Source organism: Harmonia axyridis, chromosome 2 (genome assembly GCF_914767665.1).
Source record: "Harmonia axyridis chromosome 2, icHarAxyr1.1, whole genome shotgun sequence".
Taxonomy (NCBI): Eukaryota; Metazoa; Arthropoda; class Insecta; order Coleoptera; family Coccinellidae; genus Harmonia; species Harmonia axyridis.
This window is the reverse complement of record NC_059502.1, coordinates 1,989,006-2,006,391: the sequence shown is the minus strand read 5'-3', so window position 1 is coordinate 2,006,391 and position 17,386 is coordinate 1,989,006. Positions and strand designations below refer to the sequence as shown.

Below are 17,386 nucleotides of genomic sequence, written 5' to 3'. Positions count from 1 at the left end.
ATTTCAGTCTCTCTAACTTCTATCAACTAACATTTTCCAATACTAACCCAGGTCAGGTACCCCCCTCTTACACCTCTCCAAGTCAGGACGAGAGAAACATGAAAGACTTCCCGGGCTTCTTGATTATCATAGGGACCATAGTAGGGACTCTACTAATAATAATGAACGTACTAATAATAGGATGTTGCTTGCATAGGAGGACTAACAAAAGAACTAATACAGGTAATTCAAATATTTATTTATTTTTGTTTTTTTCGTTTAGTGTTTGTTGGTGATCCGTCAATACCTACCGATATACCAACGGTGATCAGGGAAAAACAGGATTTACCAAGGACTGTTATTATTTCTATTTCTATCATTGGTGTTATTCTGTTGTTGATCAATATCGGACTAGTTGCTGGATGTCTGTTCAAGAAGAGAGCGAAAAAGCTTAGAGGTTTGTTACGATTACTTTTGAAAGGAATTTTAAGCTGTTTCGGAATATTTTGAATTATCAATTTCCTCTAATTCTGTGGCAAATGCCTTCATTCTGCTATACCTTGTAGATCCAAACCGTTCGAGAATATTTCAATTTCAAAAAGATTTCATGGTTATATTTCATTATTATATGTTGGTACTCAGAACTCTCCTGTCACGGAATTATCAATTATCTGTCAAATTTGTGACACATAAAACAGTTCTGCCAACCAACATTGACTTTCAATGCAAAAATCACTAAACGATATTAATTGAAAGATTCCATTGATTTCTATAAAATTTCAGTGAATTAGAGAACATAATACTCGTACAGAAGGTCATTCTAATACTTGTTCATTTAATGAATGAAGTTGTGGAAGAATATCAATGCCTTCTGCACTTGAGCTTATAAATAACTGTTCTGATTTTCACTTCTTATTCGCTCAATGAACTTAACTAAAAAATTTATCAAAGAACCTATACGCTCTATTAGTGTGACGTCACACACCGCCATTTTTGGTTCTCCTGTCAGTGTTCGGAATCCAAACAAATAAATTGTCATTCAAATTAGTACGGTGTCGTTGAAAGAATTGGCTTTTTTTCATAAATAAGAGTATTTGACGAACGATTTCAGTATTAATTGATAGACAGAAGGGACGAGGTTAATACCAGTAAGTTTGAATCCTGTATCATTCCCCAGATTTTGTAAAAAGCCGTGTTTATTAGTTGAGCTTCAAGTTCTAACTTACTGGCATTAATCTCGTTCCTTCTGTCTATCAATTAATAGTAAAATCGTTCTTTAAATACTCTTATTCATCAAAATAAGCCAATTTCTTCAACGACAACGTACTAATTTAAATGACAATTTGTTTGTTTGGATTCCGAACACAGGACAGGAGAACTAAATGGAAATATGCTAGTGAGATTATGAAAAATTTTCATATTTTCGTTTTTTTTTTTTTTTCTCATTAATTTCCTTATCTTCACAGAACAAAACAACCAATCGAACAAATCTGCGACGATTGAGATGTATGCACCTAGCAGTTATAATGACACCGTTACTGGAGAAACCCTGTCATCTGTCAGCGAAAAGAGTGAGACTTATAGCAATGAAGGAAGTCATAATGACTATACAGTAAGTTAACTTTGTTATTGAATTCAAACCTCTCAAACTGTATCGAAAATTCAAATCGGTAAAAAATAATTTATTATATTATATTTTCAATTCATGATTTTCAACCATAATCTTTCTTCGTAACTTTGATGTTCTTTGATCCAAGTAACCTTGGTAAACCAACTTAGGTTCAAACGTTTTCAATATTCAACATCTCTTCTTATTTTATCAGGAGGACAGCAGAAAACAAACAGCAACCACGTACATAATGGACCAACCAGACTATCCCGGTGCGTATCCCGGTTATGAGCTACAAATGCAACCCACCATGGTTAACAAAACTCACACTCTCCCACATCCCCACCACCACCATAACCACCAGCATCTTATGCATGATAAGAGTCGGGCCAGAGACGACCAACATCTTGGTTATCATGGCACGATGTCAGGTAATACTAACATCACTTATGCTATTTTTGATGCGGTTTTGCACTTCCGATGGTGTGTGAACACCTTTAATTACGGGTTTTGGTCAGTGGCGGCTCGTGAGGCAATACTGCACAAAAGTTTGAAATGCTCTCAAAACATAGGTTTTCTTTAAATAATGCTCAAGATGTCTTGGACGGATAGAGTGTCAAATGAGCATGCTAGACGGTATTAATTCAGATTGAGCTATTAAACACCAGCCGCCACTGATTTTAATTGAAAACCAAACAAAAAACCTCGGTTTCTAGACATTCGATTTTATAACAATCAAATTTCTTGAACAAATGTAGCCAAACCTTCGCAGAATCTCCTTTAACATTTAAACAATTGATTACAGCCAAATCCTCGTACGTGAGCGCACCATCACCAGCGCCCCCTGCCGACGGATCCTACTTCAATATGTCGGACAGGTATCTCTCTTACCCACCTCCACTAAATTTCCAAAATCCCCCACCAATACCGGCGCATCCACACATGACGCACTCTATGGCTCCGATAACTCCGCCCCTACCGTCCAATGGCACCTTGCATCGCCAGCGACCGCCAGTACCGCCGCCAGATGTCCTTCACAACACCAACCAAGGCTCGCAGATACTACAGGCGCAGAACTTGTCGCAGAAACGCGAACTTACAAGTTTCGGTAACGGTTACGGTGTTAACGAACAGGAGGGACACCTTGTATGAGATACGGACGATGTTTTATACGTGCTTTAAACTAGATGTAGTGTCAGAAAAATGTGTGGATTGGTGTGAGAGGAGTGTATGGGATTCGATGATTTTAGTCGTTCATGAATTACTCGTGGTTTTATGCGTATATGTTTTTGCTACCTGGATGTGGACAAAAACTATTTTAACTAGGTGTTTATGAGGTTGGAATATCAGTTTTGAAATATTGGTGTTATTGGGAAAACAACACAGAATTAAAAATTTAGGTTTTGTAACCCCTGAACTCCCAACACCCTGTATTTCAGCATTGATGTTCCATCGAAAGACTAAAATAACCATTAACTGATACTCAGTTGCAAAGTTAAAATAAATAAATAATTGTGATTATGAATTTTACGAAGAAAGAAGTATTTTTATATTGTGCATTTTTACTTATGGAGTTGTTTAAGTTATCAATCGATAAGTTGTTTTGTAAATTTAAATTGTAAATAGAGAAAATCTATTATTTAGTTTTGCTCTCAGTATTTACTAGTCCAAACGAATAACCAAAGTTAACTCTTAATTTTGTTTGTTGAGAACTTAGTTTCTTTTATGTACATTTCTACTTGATTATTTATTAGAGAATATTTTCATTTTGTAAATATTGAAATTTTAATGTTTATTTTTCAATTCCAAACCGATGGACGAATAGGGTATAACTTATGAATAAAAATAAACAATGAACTCAAACATTATTTTTATTCATCAAAAAAATGTAAAATAGCCAAAACAATCATTCATAGAACATTTATTATAAATTCGAATTGTAAATAACATGTTGACGAATAAAGAAATTTTGTAAATATTGTAAAACATTTGAAACTTAAACCTTCCAATTTTGCCAATGATGTAGAGAGTAAAGAGGAATAAAAAATGTTTGAAAGTGCCTTTAAGATACAATCTGCCGTGTATTATATTCCAGTGTTTTCAATATCTCCGTCAGGTTTGTTTCATTTCATTTTTGTATATACTACTTGAATATCATTGAATGTACTCTGTAAGCTATTCAGGACATATATTGAACAAACAGAATATTTCATTTCTTTGTCACATTTGATTCAGAATTTTTTCTTTTTCATTATAATTATTTTTCTTTGATTTGAATTTTATTTTCCTTTAAAAGTTTCGTTCAACATTTATTTTCAGTTTTATATTATGATTGAATTTTAATTTTTCTTTCCTTCATATTTTTTTCAGTTCGTTTCATGAATTATATTTTTTTTTGGACAGCGGAAACACTAAAGATTTTCAAACAGATTTTCTCAAGAAATCAATTGACTGATCAACGAAACATTTCTGATGAAATATTCTGTATATTATATTATCTGTATCATAGAGAAGAAGGCTCATTGTAAATCTAAACTGTTAAATTGTCCAGTCAATAACTTTATGTATGTATGTTCATCTCATAATGTAATATTGTTAAAATTTACTATTATTAAACGCTCATACTTGATATCTGATTTTTTTTTTTATTTCAATATTATTTTTCCTACATTTTATTTTATGCAGGATGGCTCAAGAAATATTGACGTAGTTTAGTTATTAGTAGACTTCAGCTAAAATACTTGGATACAATCATTTTATTTTGCAGAAGTATACTTTTTCTTTCTTTGGTGAGGTGTAATATATTTAGCTCTCACCCTCTTATGGGGAATTGAGGTTTTTCGTATCTACACCGTTGGTGGAATCATATCAAAACTATCCATTAGTCCCTGCCTTATACACCTCATACCCTTATTTGTGAAGAAAGTAATGACTAGTCCTGGACAAATTATAGGCTACATCCCGAACTTTTTGAAAGTGTAGTATACGCCATATTCAAATGGCTCTCAAATAATGTGTGGAAGATAATGAAATCAGTGGCGTCGCTAGAAAGAAGCAGGGGGGTGCTCCCTCTGAAATATTGCATGAGCAAAAAAAAACAACAGGAATTTAACATAAACTTGATGGGCCTGCAAATATTGTTCGCTCTTAAAAAAATCCTGGCACTTCCTTGCCTCCTCCCTATTCTTGAAAGCTAGCATCATCACTGAATAACATAGATATAAGAAAACAAATCATTTGTGAATTGAATAATCCAAATAACACTTTGCTCTTGCAAAATATAGATCACTCTTGTAGAATAAAGCCTGGATGATAGGCTCTGTGTACTGTTACACCATATAGCTGGAACCACAAGCTTTCTGAATTATATTCCTTGATTTTTGATAGCAAAAATACTCCGCCCTCTTTGAAAAATTAAAGCTCAAGACAAGACAGCAGTCTGTCTTTTGGGCTATGGAGAGGTGTTTGGTGAAGCTCTCTAGGGTTGTCAGTTGCCCACTAACAAAAACTCATAAAAACGTCCTGTTAGATGGAAGCGAGATGAAAACGCCACCCAAGGTCCCTTAGTAACAATTCCTGGCCAACCGTCATCTTGTATGGGTGCATTTTAAAGTCAGTATGCAAAATCCTCCTCACTGTAGTGCCTGATGAGAGAAGACGATAGAGACAGCAGGTTACACAACGGTACTTTCCAATAAAAACCACGACAACAAAAACACCCTACTCTTCTGGCCACTGCATGATGGGAACTGAAAGCTACACTATTTAGCTCTCTGAACTAACCCATCTGGGATTGCCCATTTCATGTAGCGCATCTTTTATATATCTTCTAGTGAATCTATTGTCATTAAATTTTACATAAATAAGACTTTGTGTCTTTATTTCACAACGAACTTCTAAGTTTCAATTGGATCTAATCGGCAATTTTCGAGTAATAGCGAAAATAAAATTTGGGAAGGTTATAAGTCCAAAAGGTTGTGGCAGATTTCATCCATTGAATAAACCCTTCAGACCTTAAACGTACCTTTGTGCTTTTGAAGTCTCTTCTTCTGATAGTTATCGTGCTTGAGAACGATCGACAGCAGATAATAATAATACTAGCATTCTGATGAAATGATGAACACGCAAAAATAAACGGTAAAAAATTATACGTTAAAATTACAGGGTGTTCTTATTCTAATACCTCTAAGTATATTATGGCCTTATGATAATCGCTTAAGAAAACATCCTGAAGGCTGATTACCGGTGTGTGTGGCCCATTAGAGCCGGTATCAAACTGCACATAAACGAAGCAAGGAGTTATCAATGATAAAAAACGGATAAGGTTGTATTCCAAACAGATACGCTGACGATATTGAACTTCATGCTCCATAGGCGAGTTCCCCATTATCAGATTAAATTGAGTTGACACTCACCTAGTGACACACATAAATGCGGGTGAAGAGAGGTACGCCTCAACTACTGCGTGTTATATAAGTATGCGACAAGTCACCTTGCCAAAAACCTTAGCTGACAATTTTTCTAACGGGGATTCACCTTTGTTGGGGGTTTAATTATTGCGGAAATGCTGTTTGGAATAATTTCTCGAATTAGCCTTGTGTTGATAAACAATTTTAATTGTTCGTTCGTGTCGACCCTAGAGGAATCAGTACCAAGGGTAAAGCAAGTAATCCCGAAACCTTCCGTTAAGTTATTCTTATGTGGCATCATTTAGAACACTCAGATGTACGATTTTGAAATGAAAATTTGAACGTAGATTTGAAATGGAACTGGATTTTCAAATTTTCTTTTGGAATAGACCCAACTCGCTACTTTGAGGAACTATATCACTTTTAAACTCTTCTTGGTTCAAAAAAGGTTTTAATAACTGTTCATTGATATTCAAATAGTCCTCCAGAACTTTTTTGGTGAACCACTGATGGTATTTTGGAAAAATATAAAAAGAAACTCTGGTCTAATAATACATTTTTGATGTATTATACTTTTATCGCATTTGCTACCGATTTCGAGAAAAAAAATTCAAATAATTCTCTAATAGGAAAATCCAAATCATTATAATATTATAAATAAACTAATTATAAGTTTTGGTAGTTGCATACCCAATCTGAAGTGAAGATTGATGAAGATTCAATAAATTGGTATAATCATTAGAAAAAATTACTACTACAAGAAATACCCTGTATCTCGAAAACAGAGCGTTTGCGGGTCCATGTTTATAAGACTATTTTTTCCTCCAACCCAGTATATTCCTTTAAATTTTTTTGTCAGAGTCTTCTTTACCTAAACCCTTGAAGTTAGTCAGTTATGAGATGCAAAATTTGTCCACCAAGTGAATTCGGCCAGCTAGATATCCAGATCTCATCGCTCTAGACAACTTTAAGCAATCGTTCGAAATTAACTCTGATGCTTTCTTCACAACAGTGAAATCGGTGAATCATAACTTTGTCACTAGTAGTATTCGAATTTCGCGTGATTTTGTCTAGAAGGTCTGAAATTCATTTAAATATCGCTCTCAAAAGGTTGAGCTAGATTCCCAAAAATTAAATTACTCAAAGTGATGACCTAATTCTCCAAGATTTCTCCTAATTTCATACCTATATCTTATCTAAAACGATAAAAAAACATGCTCAACAATAATTACTTAAAAACTGAGTCATATATGCTAGCACATCTCAAGGGAAACTCATTCAAATATCTTTTACGATGTCTCAATATATACCTACTCGCCTAATAAGAATTCTTAGAATATTGGCAACCGAAAAAAAAACCCAACTACTTTCTTTTTCCAACTAAACAATTTTCGATGATTATACAGATTCTCAATAACACGGAAATTTTTTGTCCCACGTCTGAAGATCAAGTTCAATGTCGAACAAATGTAAACACAGGCAATTTTTCGATCAATATCAACGATGAAACAATGCTCTAGCCTTTGCGCTGCAGACAAGGTTGCAACTTAGACCAACAGAGTATTATTTCTATTGAGTAATTAGAGGCCCTTGAAGTTTACCTGCTTCTCCCACTCGGTTTTTAAATGTTGGAAAAATGTATATAATAGTGATTTGGCGGAAACAGAATCAAGCATTCGGCTTCACACCACTAAAAAACAATTTAGGGTTTTTTCAGTGTAGTTATTTGTCGGATTCAAGATGCAGATGATACACTGGATAATGTTGCTGAATATTTCAGGAATCATGGCATATACCAACTGTAAGTTTAGAAATCTAACATACTTTTTTAGTTTTCATGTGAAGAAATCTGCAATTTGCACAAAAATATTTGTTCCCTCCATATAACTTGTTTTAAATGATGCTTGTAAAAAGAAAGTAACTGTAATTTCCAGAAAATATTCTCGTTTTTTTCAAATTGAGATTGGTCAGAAAAAATATAGGTACAAATAAAAATATTTATTTTTGAATTGGCAACAAAATGCTTCCTCCATGCTTTGTGACATCGCCGTACAAATAAATTATTTATAGAAAGAAAGCGTTCAAAATATTCAGAATCATTCCTGAAAATCACTGAAATGTTTATGAACACAAGTTCAGCTTATTGTATCACTTTGTGAAATTCCAGTTGCCGATATCGAATGTGGACATCACAAAACAGCTCGGAATGCTAAAATTGTTGGTGGTGAGAACGCCGAAAAAGCTGAATTTCCATGGCTGGTCTCCATCACCAGAAGAGGAGGCCATTTTTGTGGCGGAACATTGATAAGCAACAGATTTGTATTGACTGCTGGGCATTGTCTATGCACGTAAGTTCATAGAGATAAATAAAATTATTATTTCGAGAATCCAATTCGAACAAACTGCATGATAGACTCGCAAACTATTTCAAGATAATATTGTTGAATTGTTTTGTAGAATTTATGTTGAATCTATGGACTTATTAAGTAAGTGTTGAGTTAAAGATCCTTTTATTCTCTTGTTCCTGTAATTTTCAGATTTTGTTCTGAGAATATAATACCTATCGAACAATTAGGCTTTCTAATGAAGAATTCATTATTGATTTATGTCTTTCATAGTATTAATTGAAATATTTGATGTATTAAGCGGAACTAACATATTCTATATATTGCTTTTTATGGAGTCAACACTTTCTAAGAAAGATGATATAAAAATAATAATCAATAACAAGTTCCATCTCTGAGAAAAGCCTGTTTTGAAGATTAACCATTTCAGAGGTATTGGACTAGACGTCCTGAGGGCATCCAGCATCAAGATCACCCTATCTCAACACGACCTTTCAAAGAATTCCGAGGATTCCTATGAACGCAGCATTAAGAAGGTGACAATACATCCAGATTACGTTTGTAATAAGCCCAACAACGATATTGCTCTTTTGGAAATTGGAGAAAAATTGATGTGGTCTGGAAGTGTTGCTCCAGCATGTCTTCCTCTCTCAACTAGCACCGGTCTTGAGGATGCTAGTTTGGATAATCTATTGGCTACAGTGGCTGGATGGGGCTGGACTAACGAACTGAGTTCTAAAGGTAGGCTCTAAGGCTCTACAAATAATTTTTACACTTGTGATGGGTAACTGTTAGAAAGTACCGGGTACTTTTTATATTTGAGGTAAAAGCAATTGTATGTTGCCTTGCAGAACCACGTTACACGAAAGAGTTTTATTTACTACGAAAGTCAGCCAATTGAGCAGAGATCAGAGCGTCTTCGTCTTCCTGAAAGAAATTCCAATCTTAAAAAGACTAAACCATAAGAAAAGGGGTGTCTGCTAAATTTAATTGAAATAATGATATCCAGACTCAAAGTAGATGTGCAACTTCTTCTCAAGCCTCTTTTATCCTGGTTTGATCCCATTATGTACTCAATTAGCTGAACTTCCATAGTACCTACAACCCTCAACGTGCTCTATATTTGTACAAGGTGAAGGTGGTTCAAATTAAAGGTCAAATGATGGGTTCTTCGGAACTACATCTTTTATACAAATCACAGAAAGCCTTTCAGCCTAACTGACAAAATAGAGCACTGAAAACAAACCGAATGACAGACGGCGCCCAAACTTCGCATGAGTGGACAAAACAATTGTGCCAACTTAACGACGAAAAAAAAATCGTGGATACCCTCAATCCGGCTTTTTAAACGATCGATTCCCGATAGCGTTTCGACAGAACTTATAGAAATATGAAATCAATTACCGATATAATCACAAAAAACACCTCCACGCTCCTCGGCCGTAATTCCTATGATCACATTGCGATCCGTTCCGGACAATTTGCGGCCGATTTAAATAAATGACCGTTAATTATTTGCGTTTTGCTTCATCACAACAAGATCTATCGCCTCGTGGCGTTCAATTTCGCGAAATTGCGTATTAGCGCTGAATTCGCGCCCGGACTACTTACACAGACCATAGAGTAGTTACGTGTGCGACGTTGTTTGGTCTCGGTAATACGATGCCGCGGCCAGCAGTCTTTCCCGGGTCAAAGGTCGGGATGCACGACACGATCTCGATCGAAAACGATCATTAGACGCTATAAGTTGTTTTGGAATTCGCGTGATTTTATTGTACCTGAGTTACGGCAATTTAATATGTTTCTGTTCGTGAGTTACTGAAAAGGAATATCGGCTGTTCGAGGTGTTTGGATTGAGGGGTCAGGGAAGATAATAATATTGATTCTTGCTTGTTGTTGTTGGAGGCGGTACTTTGGACTTGATGGAATCGGAGACCGGGGCAAAATGAAATACTCGAAGATAATTATTTCTTCAATTATTTGATAATTGGAAACAATAATGAGTAACTCAAAATTTCCATTATGCCCTGGCTGGAGGGCATAATGGCAAGGTAAAATGAGCACATAATGGGTTTTCCAATAGCTTGGACACTATTAAAATTTAAAAAAATAAAAAATATTCAGAGAGAATAGATTAGGTACATTATGTCATTATACAGGGTTATAATTATTTAAAGAGTTACTACAGGGATATCGAAAACCGTTAGAGATACAGGGTGGCTTAAATTACAAAAAATTGCTTTATTTAGGGATTAGTGTGTTGGTTTTAACAGATTCAAAATATCTCCAATGGTTCTCGAAAAGACTGAAAATCGAGATTTTCTTTTCTTCTGTATAACTCATTTGCTTCATTATCCAATATAGGGATTCTAATGGTGTCGTCAGATTTTTTCTGTTTTTCATTGTTTCAAAGACGCGATAGTCAATTTTAACGCATTTATCAAATTTCAGGAGGACGTGCAAAAATTCTGCAAAAGGCAAAAGTCAACGTCATCGAGAATGGACAATGCCAAGCTTGGTACAAATCTCAAGGAAAAAAGACGAAAATCCAATTGTCTCAGATTTGTGCTGGTCACGAACAAGGAGGAATTGATGCTTGTTGGGTAATTATAATTTCTTCTTATACCAAGATGCATTTTATGACTGAAATATCTCTCGAAAATAAAAAAGAAGAAGCTGGTGAAGTCGGAATCTCTACCAAACTTAATTCTTTGAACTTTGAATAGACGATAATTGAAAAAGTTATATAATATTAATAACCACAAAGTAACCTTTGCAATTCGTTCATATTCATTTTTTTTGGCTTGTTATTCGCCAACATTTACATAAAACGGTTGATATTATTTTCATGGGAATCAAAAATTAGGTTTTCAGTATGTTTTATAATATTTACATTCATCGTGAGGATATAGGAAGTGAATCGATAAATATTCATTGTTTCATTGTGTGTTGCTTCCAATAAAGGTCCAACTTTCCTCTGCGGTTTCCTATCAGCAATTCGTGCATTTAACTTGACTTATTCATTATTTTTTTCAAGGCTGACAGTGGTGGTCCTCTCATGATTGGAGGTGAAAATTCCAACCAGATGGTAGTGGTAGGCGTAGTATCCACTGGAATTGGATGTGCCAGACCATTTCTGCCAGGGCTGTACACACGAGTATCCCAGTTCATACCCTGGATCAAAAAAGTGATTAATTATTGAAAGAGTCGAGACTGACAAGATTTTTTAATGTGATTTGTTTAGTTTGCTGTGATTTTAATTCTATTCAGATCGTTTTTGGATCTATCTTGTATTTTATTATATTGTATCAATATTAGATGAATAAATAAGGAAAAAATTCACTCTTCATCCTTTTTTTGATTTGACCCCATATAATAAAAAAAATTGTCTATAAATTCACCCAAATCTCTATAGAGACAAGAACATATATATTATCCAACAAATTTGGCGTTTGACGACCGACCGGTTGGCGTTTGTCGAAACGACCGACCGGTCTGACCGGTTGGCGTTTGACGAAACGACCGACCGGTCTGACCGGTTGGCGTTTGACGAAACGACCGACCGGTCTGACCGGTTGGCGTTTGACGAAACGACCGACCGGTCTGACCGGTTGGCGTTTGACGAAACGACCGACCGGTCTGACCGGTTGGCGTTTGACGAAACGACCGACCGGTCTGACCGGTTGGCGTTTGACGAAACGACCGACCGGTCTGACCGGTTGGCGTTTGACGAAACGACCGACCGGTCTGACCGGTTGGCGTTTGACGAAACGACCGACCGGTCTGACCGGTTGGCGTTTGACGAAACGACCGACCGGTCTGACCGGTTGGCGTTTGACGAAACGACCGACCGGTCTGACCGGTTGGCGTTTGACGAAACGACCGACCGGTCTGACCGGTTGGCGTTTGACGAAACGACCGACCGGTCTGACCGGTTGGCGTTTGACGAAACGACCGACCGGTCTGACCGGTTGGCGTTTGACGAAACGACCGACCGGTCTGACCGGTTGGCGTTTGACGAAACGACCGACCGGTCTGACCGGTTGGCGTTTGACGAAACGACCGACCGGTCTGACCGGTTGGCGTTTGACGAAACGACCGACCGGTCTGACCGGTTGGCGTTTGACGAAACGACCGACCGGTCTGACCGGTTGGCGTTTGACGAAACGACCGACCGGTCTGACCGGTTGGCGTTTGACGAAACGACCGACCGGTCTGACCGGTTGGCGTTTGACGAAACGACCGACCGGTCTGACCGGTTGGCGTTTGACGAAACGACCGACCGGTCTGACCGGTTGGCGTTTGACGAAACGACCGACCGGTCTGACCGGTTGGCGTTTGACGAAACGACCGACCGGTCTGACCGGTTGGCGTTTGTCGAAACGACCGACCGGTCTGACCGGTTGGCGTTTGACGAAACGACCGACCGGTCTGACCGGTTGGCGTTTGTCGAAACGACCGACCGGTCTGACCGGTTGGCGTTTGACGAAACGACCGACCGGTCTGACCGGTTGGCGTTTGTCGAAACGACCGACCGGTCTGACCGGTTGGCGTTTGACGAAACGACCGACCGGTCTGACCGGTTGGCGTTTGACGAAACGACCGACCGGTCTGACCGGTTGGCGTTTGACGAAACGACCGACCGGTCTGACCGGTTGGCGTTTGACGAAACGACCGACCGGTCTGACCGGTTGGCGTTTGACGAAACGACCGACCGGTCTGACCGGTTGGCGTTTGACGAAACGACCGACCGGTCTGACCGGTTGGCGTTTGACGAAACGACCGACCGGTCTGACCGGTTGGCGTTTGACGAAACGACCGACCGGTCTGACCGGTTGGCGTTTGACGAAACGACCGACCGGTCTGACCGGTTGGCGTTTGACGAAACGACCGACCGGTCTGACCGGTTGGCGTTTGACGAAACGACCGACCGGTCTGACCGGTTGGCGTTTGACGAAACGACCGACCGGTCTGACCGGTTGGCGTTTGACGAAACGACCGACCGGTCTGACCGGTTGGCGTTTGACGAAACGACCGACCGGTCTGACCGGTTGGCGTTTGACGAAACGACCGACCGGTCTGACCGGTTGGCGTTTGACGAAACGACCGACCGGTCTGACCGGTTGGCGTTTGACGAAACGACCGACCGGTCTGACCGGTTGGCGTTTGACGAAACGACCGACCGGTCTGACCGGTTGGCGTTTGACGAAACGACCGACCGGTCTGACCGGTTGGCGTTTGACGAAACGACCGACCGGTCTGACCGGTTGGCGTTTGACGAAACGACCGACCGGTCTGACCGGTTGGCGTTTGACGAAACGACCGACCGGTCTGACCGGTTGGCGTTTGACGAAACGACCGACCGGTCTGACCGGTTGGCGTTTGACGAAACGACCGACCGGTCTGACCGGTTGGCGTTTGACGAAACGACCGACCGGTCTGACCGGTTGGCGTTTGACGAAACGACCGACCGGTCTGACCGGTTGGCGTTTGACGAAACGACCGACCGGTCTGACCGGTTGGCGTTTGACGAAACGACCGACCGGTCTGACCGGTTGGCGTTTGTCGAAACGACCGACCGGTCTGACCGGTTGGCGTTTGACGAAACGACCGACCGGTCTGACCGGTTGGCGTTTGTCGAAACGACCGACCGGTCTGACCGGTTGGCGTTTGACGAAACGACCGACCGGTCTGACCGGTTGGCGTTTGACGAAACGACCGACCGGTCTGACCGGTTGGCGTTTGACGAAACGACCGACCGGTCTGACCGGTTGGCGTTTGACGAAACGACCGACCGGTCTGACCGGTTGGCGTTTGACGAAACGACCGACCGGTCTGACCGGTTGGCGTTTGACGAAACGACCGACCGGTCTGACCGGTTGGCGTTTGACGAAACGACCGACCGGTCTGACCGGTTGGCGTTTGACGAAACGACCGACCGGTCTGACCGGTTGGCGTTTGACGAAACGACCGACCGGTCTGACCGGTTGGCGTTTGACGAAACGACCGACCGGTCTGACCGGTTGGCGTTTGACGAAACGACCGACCGGTCTGACCGGTTGGCGTTTGACGAAACGACCGACCGGTCTGACCGGTTGGCGTTTGACGAAACGACCGACCGGTCTGACCGGTTGGCGTTTGACGAAACGACCGACCGGTCTGACCGGTTGGCGTTTGACGAAACGACCGACCGGTCTGACCGGTTGGCGTTTGTCGAAACGACCGACCGGTCTGACCGGTTGGCGTTTGACGAAACGACCGACCGGTCTGACCGGTTGGCGTTTGACGAAACGACCGACCGGTCTGACCGGTTGGCGTTTGACGAAACGACCGACCGGTCTGACCGGTTGGCGTTTGACGAAACGACCGACCGGTCTGACCGGTTGGCGTTTGACGAAACGACCGACCGGTCTGACCGGTTGGCGTTTGACGAAACGACCGACCGGTCTGACCGGTTGGCGTTTGACGAAACGACCGACCGGTCTGACCGGTTGGCGTTTGACGAAACGACCGACCGGTCTGACCGGTTGGCGTTTGTCGAAACGACCGACCGGTCTGACCGGTTGGCGTTTGACGAAACGACCGACCGGTCTGACCGGTTGGCGTTTGTCGAAACGACCGACCGGTCTGACCGGTTGGCGTTTGACGAAACGACCGACCGGTCTGACCGGTTGGCGTTTGACGAAACGACCGACCGGTCTGACCGGTTGGCGTTTGACGAAACGACCGACCGGTCTGACCGGTTGGCGTTTGACGAAACGACCGACCGGTCTGACCGGTTGGCGTTTGTCGAAACGACCGACCGGTCTGACCGGTTGGCGTTTGACGAAACGACCGACCGGTCTGACCGGTTGGCGTTTGTCGAAACGACCGACCGGTCTGACCGGTTGGCGTTTGACGAAACGACCGACCGGTCTGACCGGTTGGCGTTTGACGAAACGACCGACCGGTCTGACCGGTTGGCGTTTGACGAAACGACCGACCGGTCTGACCGGTTGGCGTTTGACGAAACGACCGACCGGTCTGACCGGTTGGCGTTTGACGAAACGACCGACCGGTCTGACCGGTTGGCGTTTGACGAAACGACCGACCGGTCTGACCGGTTGGCGTTTGACGAAACGACCGACCGGTCTGACCGGTTGGCGTTTGACGAAACGACCGACCGGTCTGACCGGTTGGCGTTTGACGAAACGACCGACCGGTCTGACCGGTTGGCGTTTGACGAAACGACCGACCGGTCTGACCGGTTGGCGTTTGACGAAACGTCCGACCGGTCTGACCGGTTGGCGTTTGACGAAACGACCGACCGGTCTGACCGGTTGGCGTTTGACGAAACGACCGACCGGTCTGACCGGTTGGCGTTTGACGAAACGACCGACCGGTCTGACCGGTTGGCGTTTGACGAAACGTCCGACCGGTCTGACCGGTTGGCGTTTGACGAAACGACCGACCGGTCTGACCGGTTGGCGTTTGACGAAACGACCGACCGGTCTGACCGGTTGGCGTTTGACGAAACGACCGACCGGTCTGACCGGTTGGCGTTTGACGAAACGACCGACCGGTTGGCGTTTGACGAAACGACCGACCGGTCTGACCGGTTGGCGTTTGACGAAACGACCGACCGGTCTGACCGGTTGGCGTTTGACGAAACGACCGACCGGTCTGACCGGTTGGCGTTTGACGAAACGACCGACCGGTCTGACCGGTTGGCGTTTGACGAAACGACCGACTGGTCTGACCGGTTGGCGTTTGACGAAACGACCGACCGGTTGGCGTTTGACGAAACGTCCGACCGGTCTGACCGGTTGGCGTTTGACGAAACGACCGACCGGTCTGACCGGTTGGCGTTTGACGAAACGACCGACCGGTCTGACCGGTTGGCGTTTGACGAAACGACCGACCGGTCTGACCGGTTGGCGTTTGACGAAACGACCGACCGGTCTGACCGGTTGGCGTTTGACGAAACGACCGACCGGTCTGACCGGTTGGCGTTTGACGAAACGACCGACCGGTCTGACCGGTTGGCGTTTGACGAAACGACCGACCGGTCTGACCGGTTGGCGTTTGACGAAACGACCGACCGGTCTGACCGGTTGGCGTTTGACGAAACGACCGACCGGTCTGACCGGTTGGCGTTTGACGAAACGACCGACCGGTTGGCGTTTGACGAAACGTCCGACCGGTCTGACCGGTTGGCGTTTGACGAAACGACCGACCGGTCTGACCGGTTGGCGTTTGACGAAACGTCCGACCGGTCTGACCGGTTGGCGTTTGACGAAACGACCGACCGGTCTGACCGGTTGGCGTTTGACGAAACGACCGACCGGTCTGACCGGTTGGCGTTTGACGAAACGACCGACCGGTCTGACCGGTTGGCGTTTGACGAAACGACCGACCGGTCTGACCGGTTGGCGTTTGACGAAACGACCGACCGGTCTGACCGGTTGGCGTTTGACGAAACGACCGACCGGTCTGACCGGTTGGCGTTTGACGAAACGACCGACCGGTCTGACCGGTTGGCGTTTGACGAAACGACCGACCGGTCTGACCGGTTGGCGTTTGACGAAACGACCGACCGGTCTGACCGGTTGGCGTTTGACGAAACGACCGACCGGTCTGACCGGTTGGCGTTTGACGAAACGTCCGACCGACCGATAATGAATGATTATAAAATACATAAAACTTTTCATGCGCCAATTGCACCCTTGGCAACCACATCATTGTAATCTGCAAGGGTGCAATTAAAGCATACATAATCGAGCACTCAAAAGTTGAAACTTAATCTTATTGTCAGATAGAGAAAGAAAAAACGAATAATAACAACAAACTTCTAGAATCGATTAAAAATCATTCACTTATTACTATTCATTGCCATAGCCCCCTTGTATCGTAAAATATTCCGTTACTAGTTAATTCTTTTGTGAACGTCGCATTCAGATATGCAGTTATACCCATAAAAGCGAAAAATGAAGCAGTTTAGATCCCATTGATGACCACAATTATCTCACAAATACTACAAACCGTAGCGGATGCTGGAGGTTGGA

General features: G+C 42.6%; 2 protein-coding genes and 1 long non-coding RNA gene across 3 annotated transcripts in view; 2 read left to right on the top strand and 1 right to left on the bottom strand.

Moving 5' to 3' along the window:
- The window catches only part of LOC123672776 (nephrin), an 84,477-nt gene extending 80,260 nt beyond the window's left edge, over nucleotides 1–4,217 (top strand). Inside the window, exons 15-18 of the mRNA XM_045607055.1 lie at nucleotides 263–436; nucleotides 1,446–1,591; nucleotides 1,803–2,019; nucleotides 2,394–4,217. Coding sequence (XP_045463011.1) covers nucleotides 263–436; nucleotides 1,446–1,591; nucleotides 1,803–2,019; nucleotides 2,394–2,740 — 884 coding nt within the window. The 3' untranslated portion in view covers nucleotides 2,741–4,217. The remainder of the gene's footprint in view (nucleotides 1–262; nucleotides 437–1,445; nucleotides 1,592–1,802; nucleotides 2,020–2,393) is intronic.
- A 3,270-nt stretch (nucleotides 4,218–7,487) lies between these two features.
- On the top strand, nucleotides 7,488–11,684 carry LOC123672027 (trypsin-1-like). Its single transcript, XM_045605980.1, has 5 exons — nucleotides 7,488–7,798; nucleotides 8,165–8,345; nucleotides 8,773–9,083; nucleotides 10,794–10,945; nucleotides 11,380–11,684. The coding sequence occupies exons 1-5, from the start codon at nucleotides 7,738–7,740 to the stop codon at nucleotides 11,542–11,544; spliced, it is 870 nt and encodes a 289-aa protein (XP_045461936.1). The 5' UTR covers nucleotides 7,488–7,737; the 3' UTR covers nucleotides 11,545–11,684.
- Nucleotides 11,389–17,386, bottom strand: part of LOC123672029 — a 47,615-nt gene continuing 41,617 nt past the window's right edge. The window contains exon 4 of the long non-coding RNA XR_006746216.1: nucleotides 11,389–11,516. This is a non-coding gene — a long non-coding RNA (uncharacterized LOC123672029). The remainder of the gene's footprint in view (nucleotides 11,517–17,386) is intronic.

What these genes read in the sequence shown, in the direction of transcription:
- LOC123672027 (XM_045605980.1), top strand. Translation starts at nt 7,738, where the DNA reads ATGCAGATGATACACTGGATAATGTTGCTGAATATTTCAGGAATCATG. An exon ending in TAACGAACTGAGTTCTAAAG is followed by an intron (nt 9,084 to 10,793) that starts GTAGGCTCTAAG and finishes ATCAAATTTCAG; the next exon opens with GAGGACGTGCAAAAATTCTG. An exon ending in GAGGAATTGATGCTTGTTGG is followed by an intron (nt 10,946 to 11,379) that starts GTAATTATAATT and finishes ATTTTTTTCAAG; the next exon opens with GCTGACAGTGGTGGTCCTCT.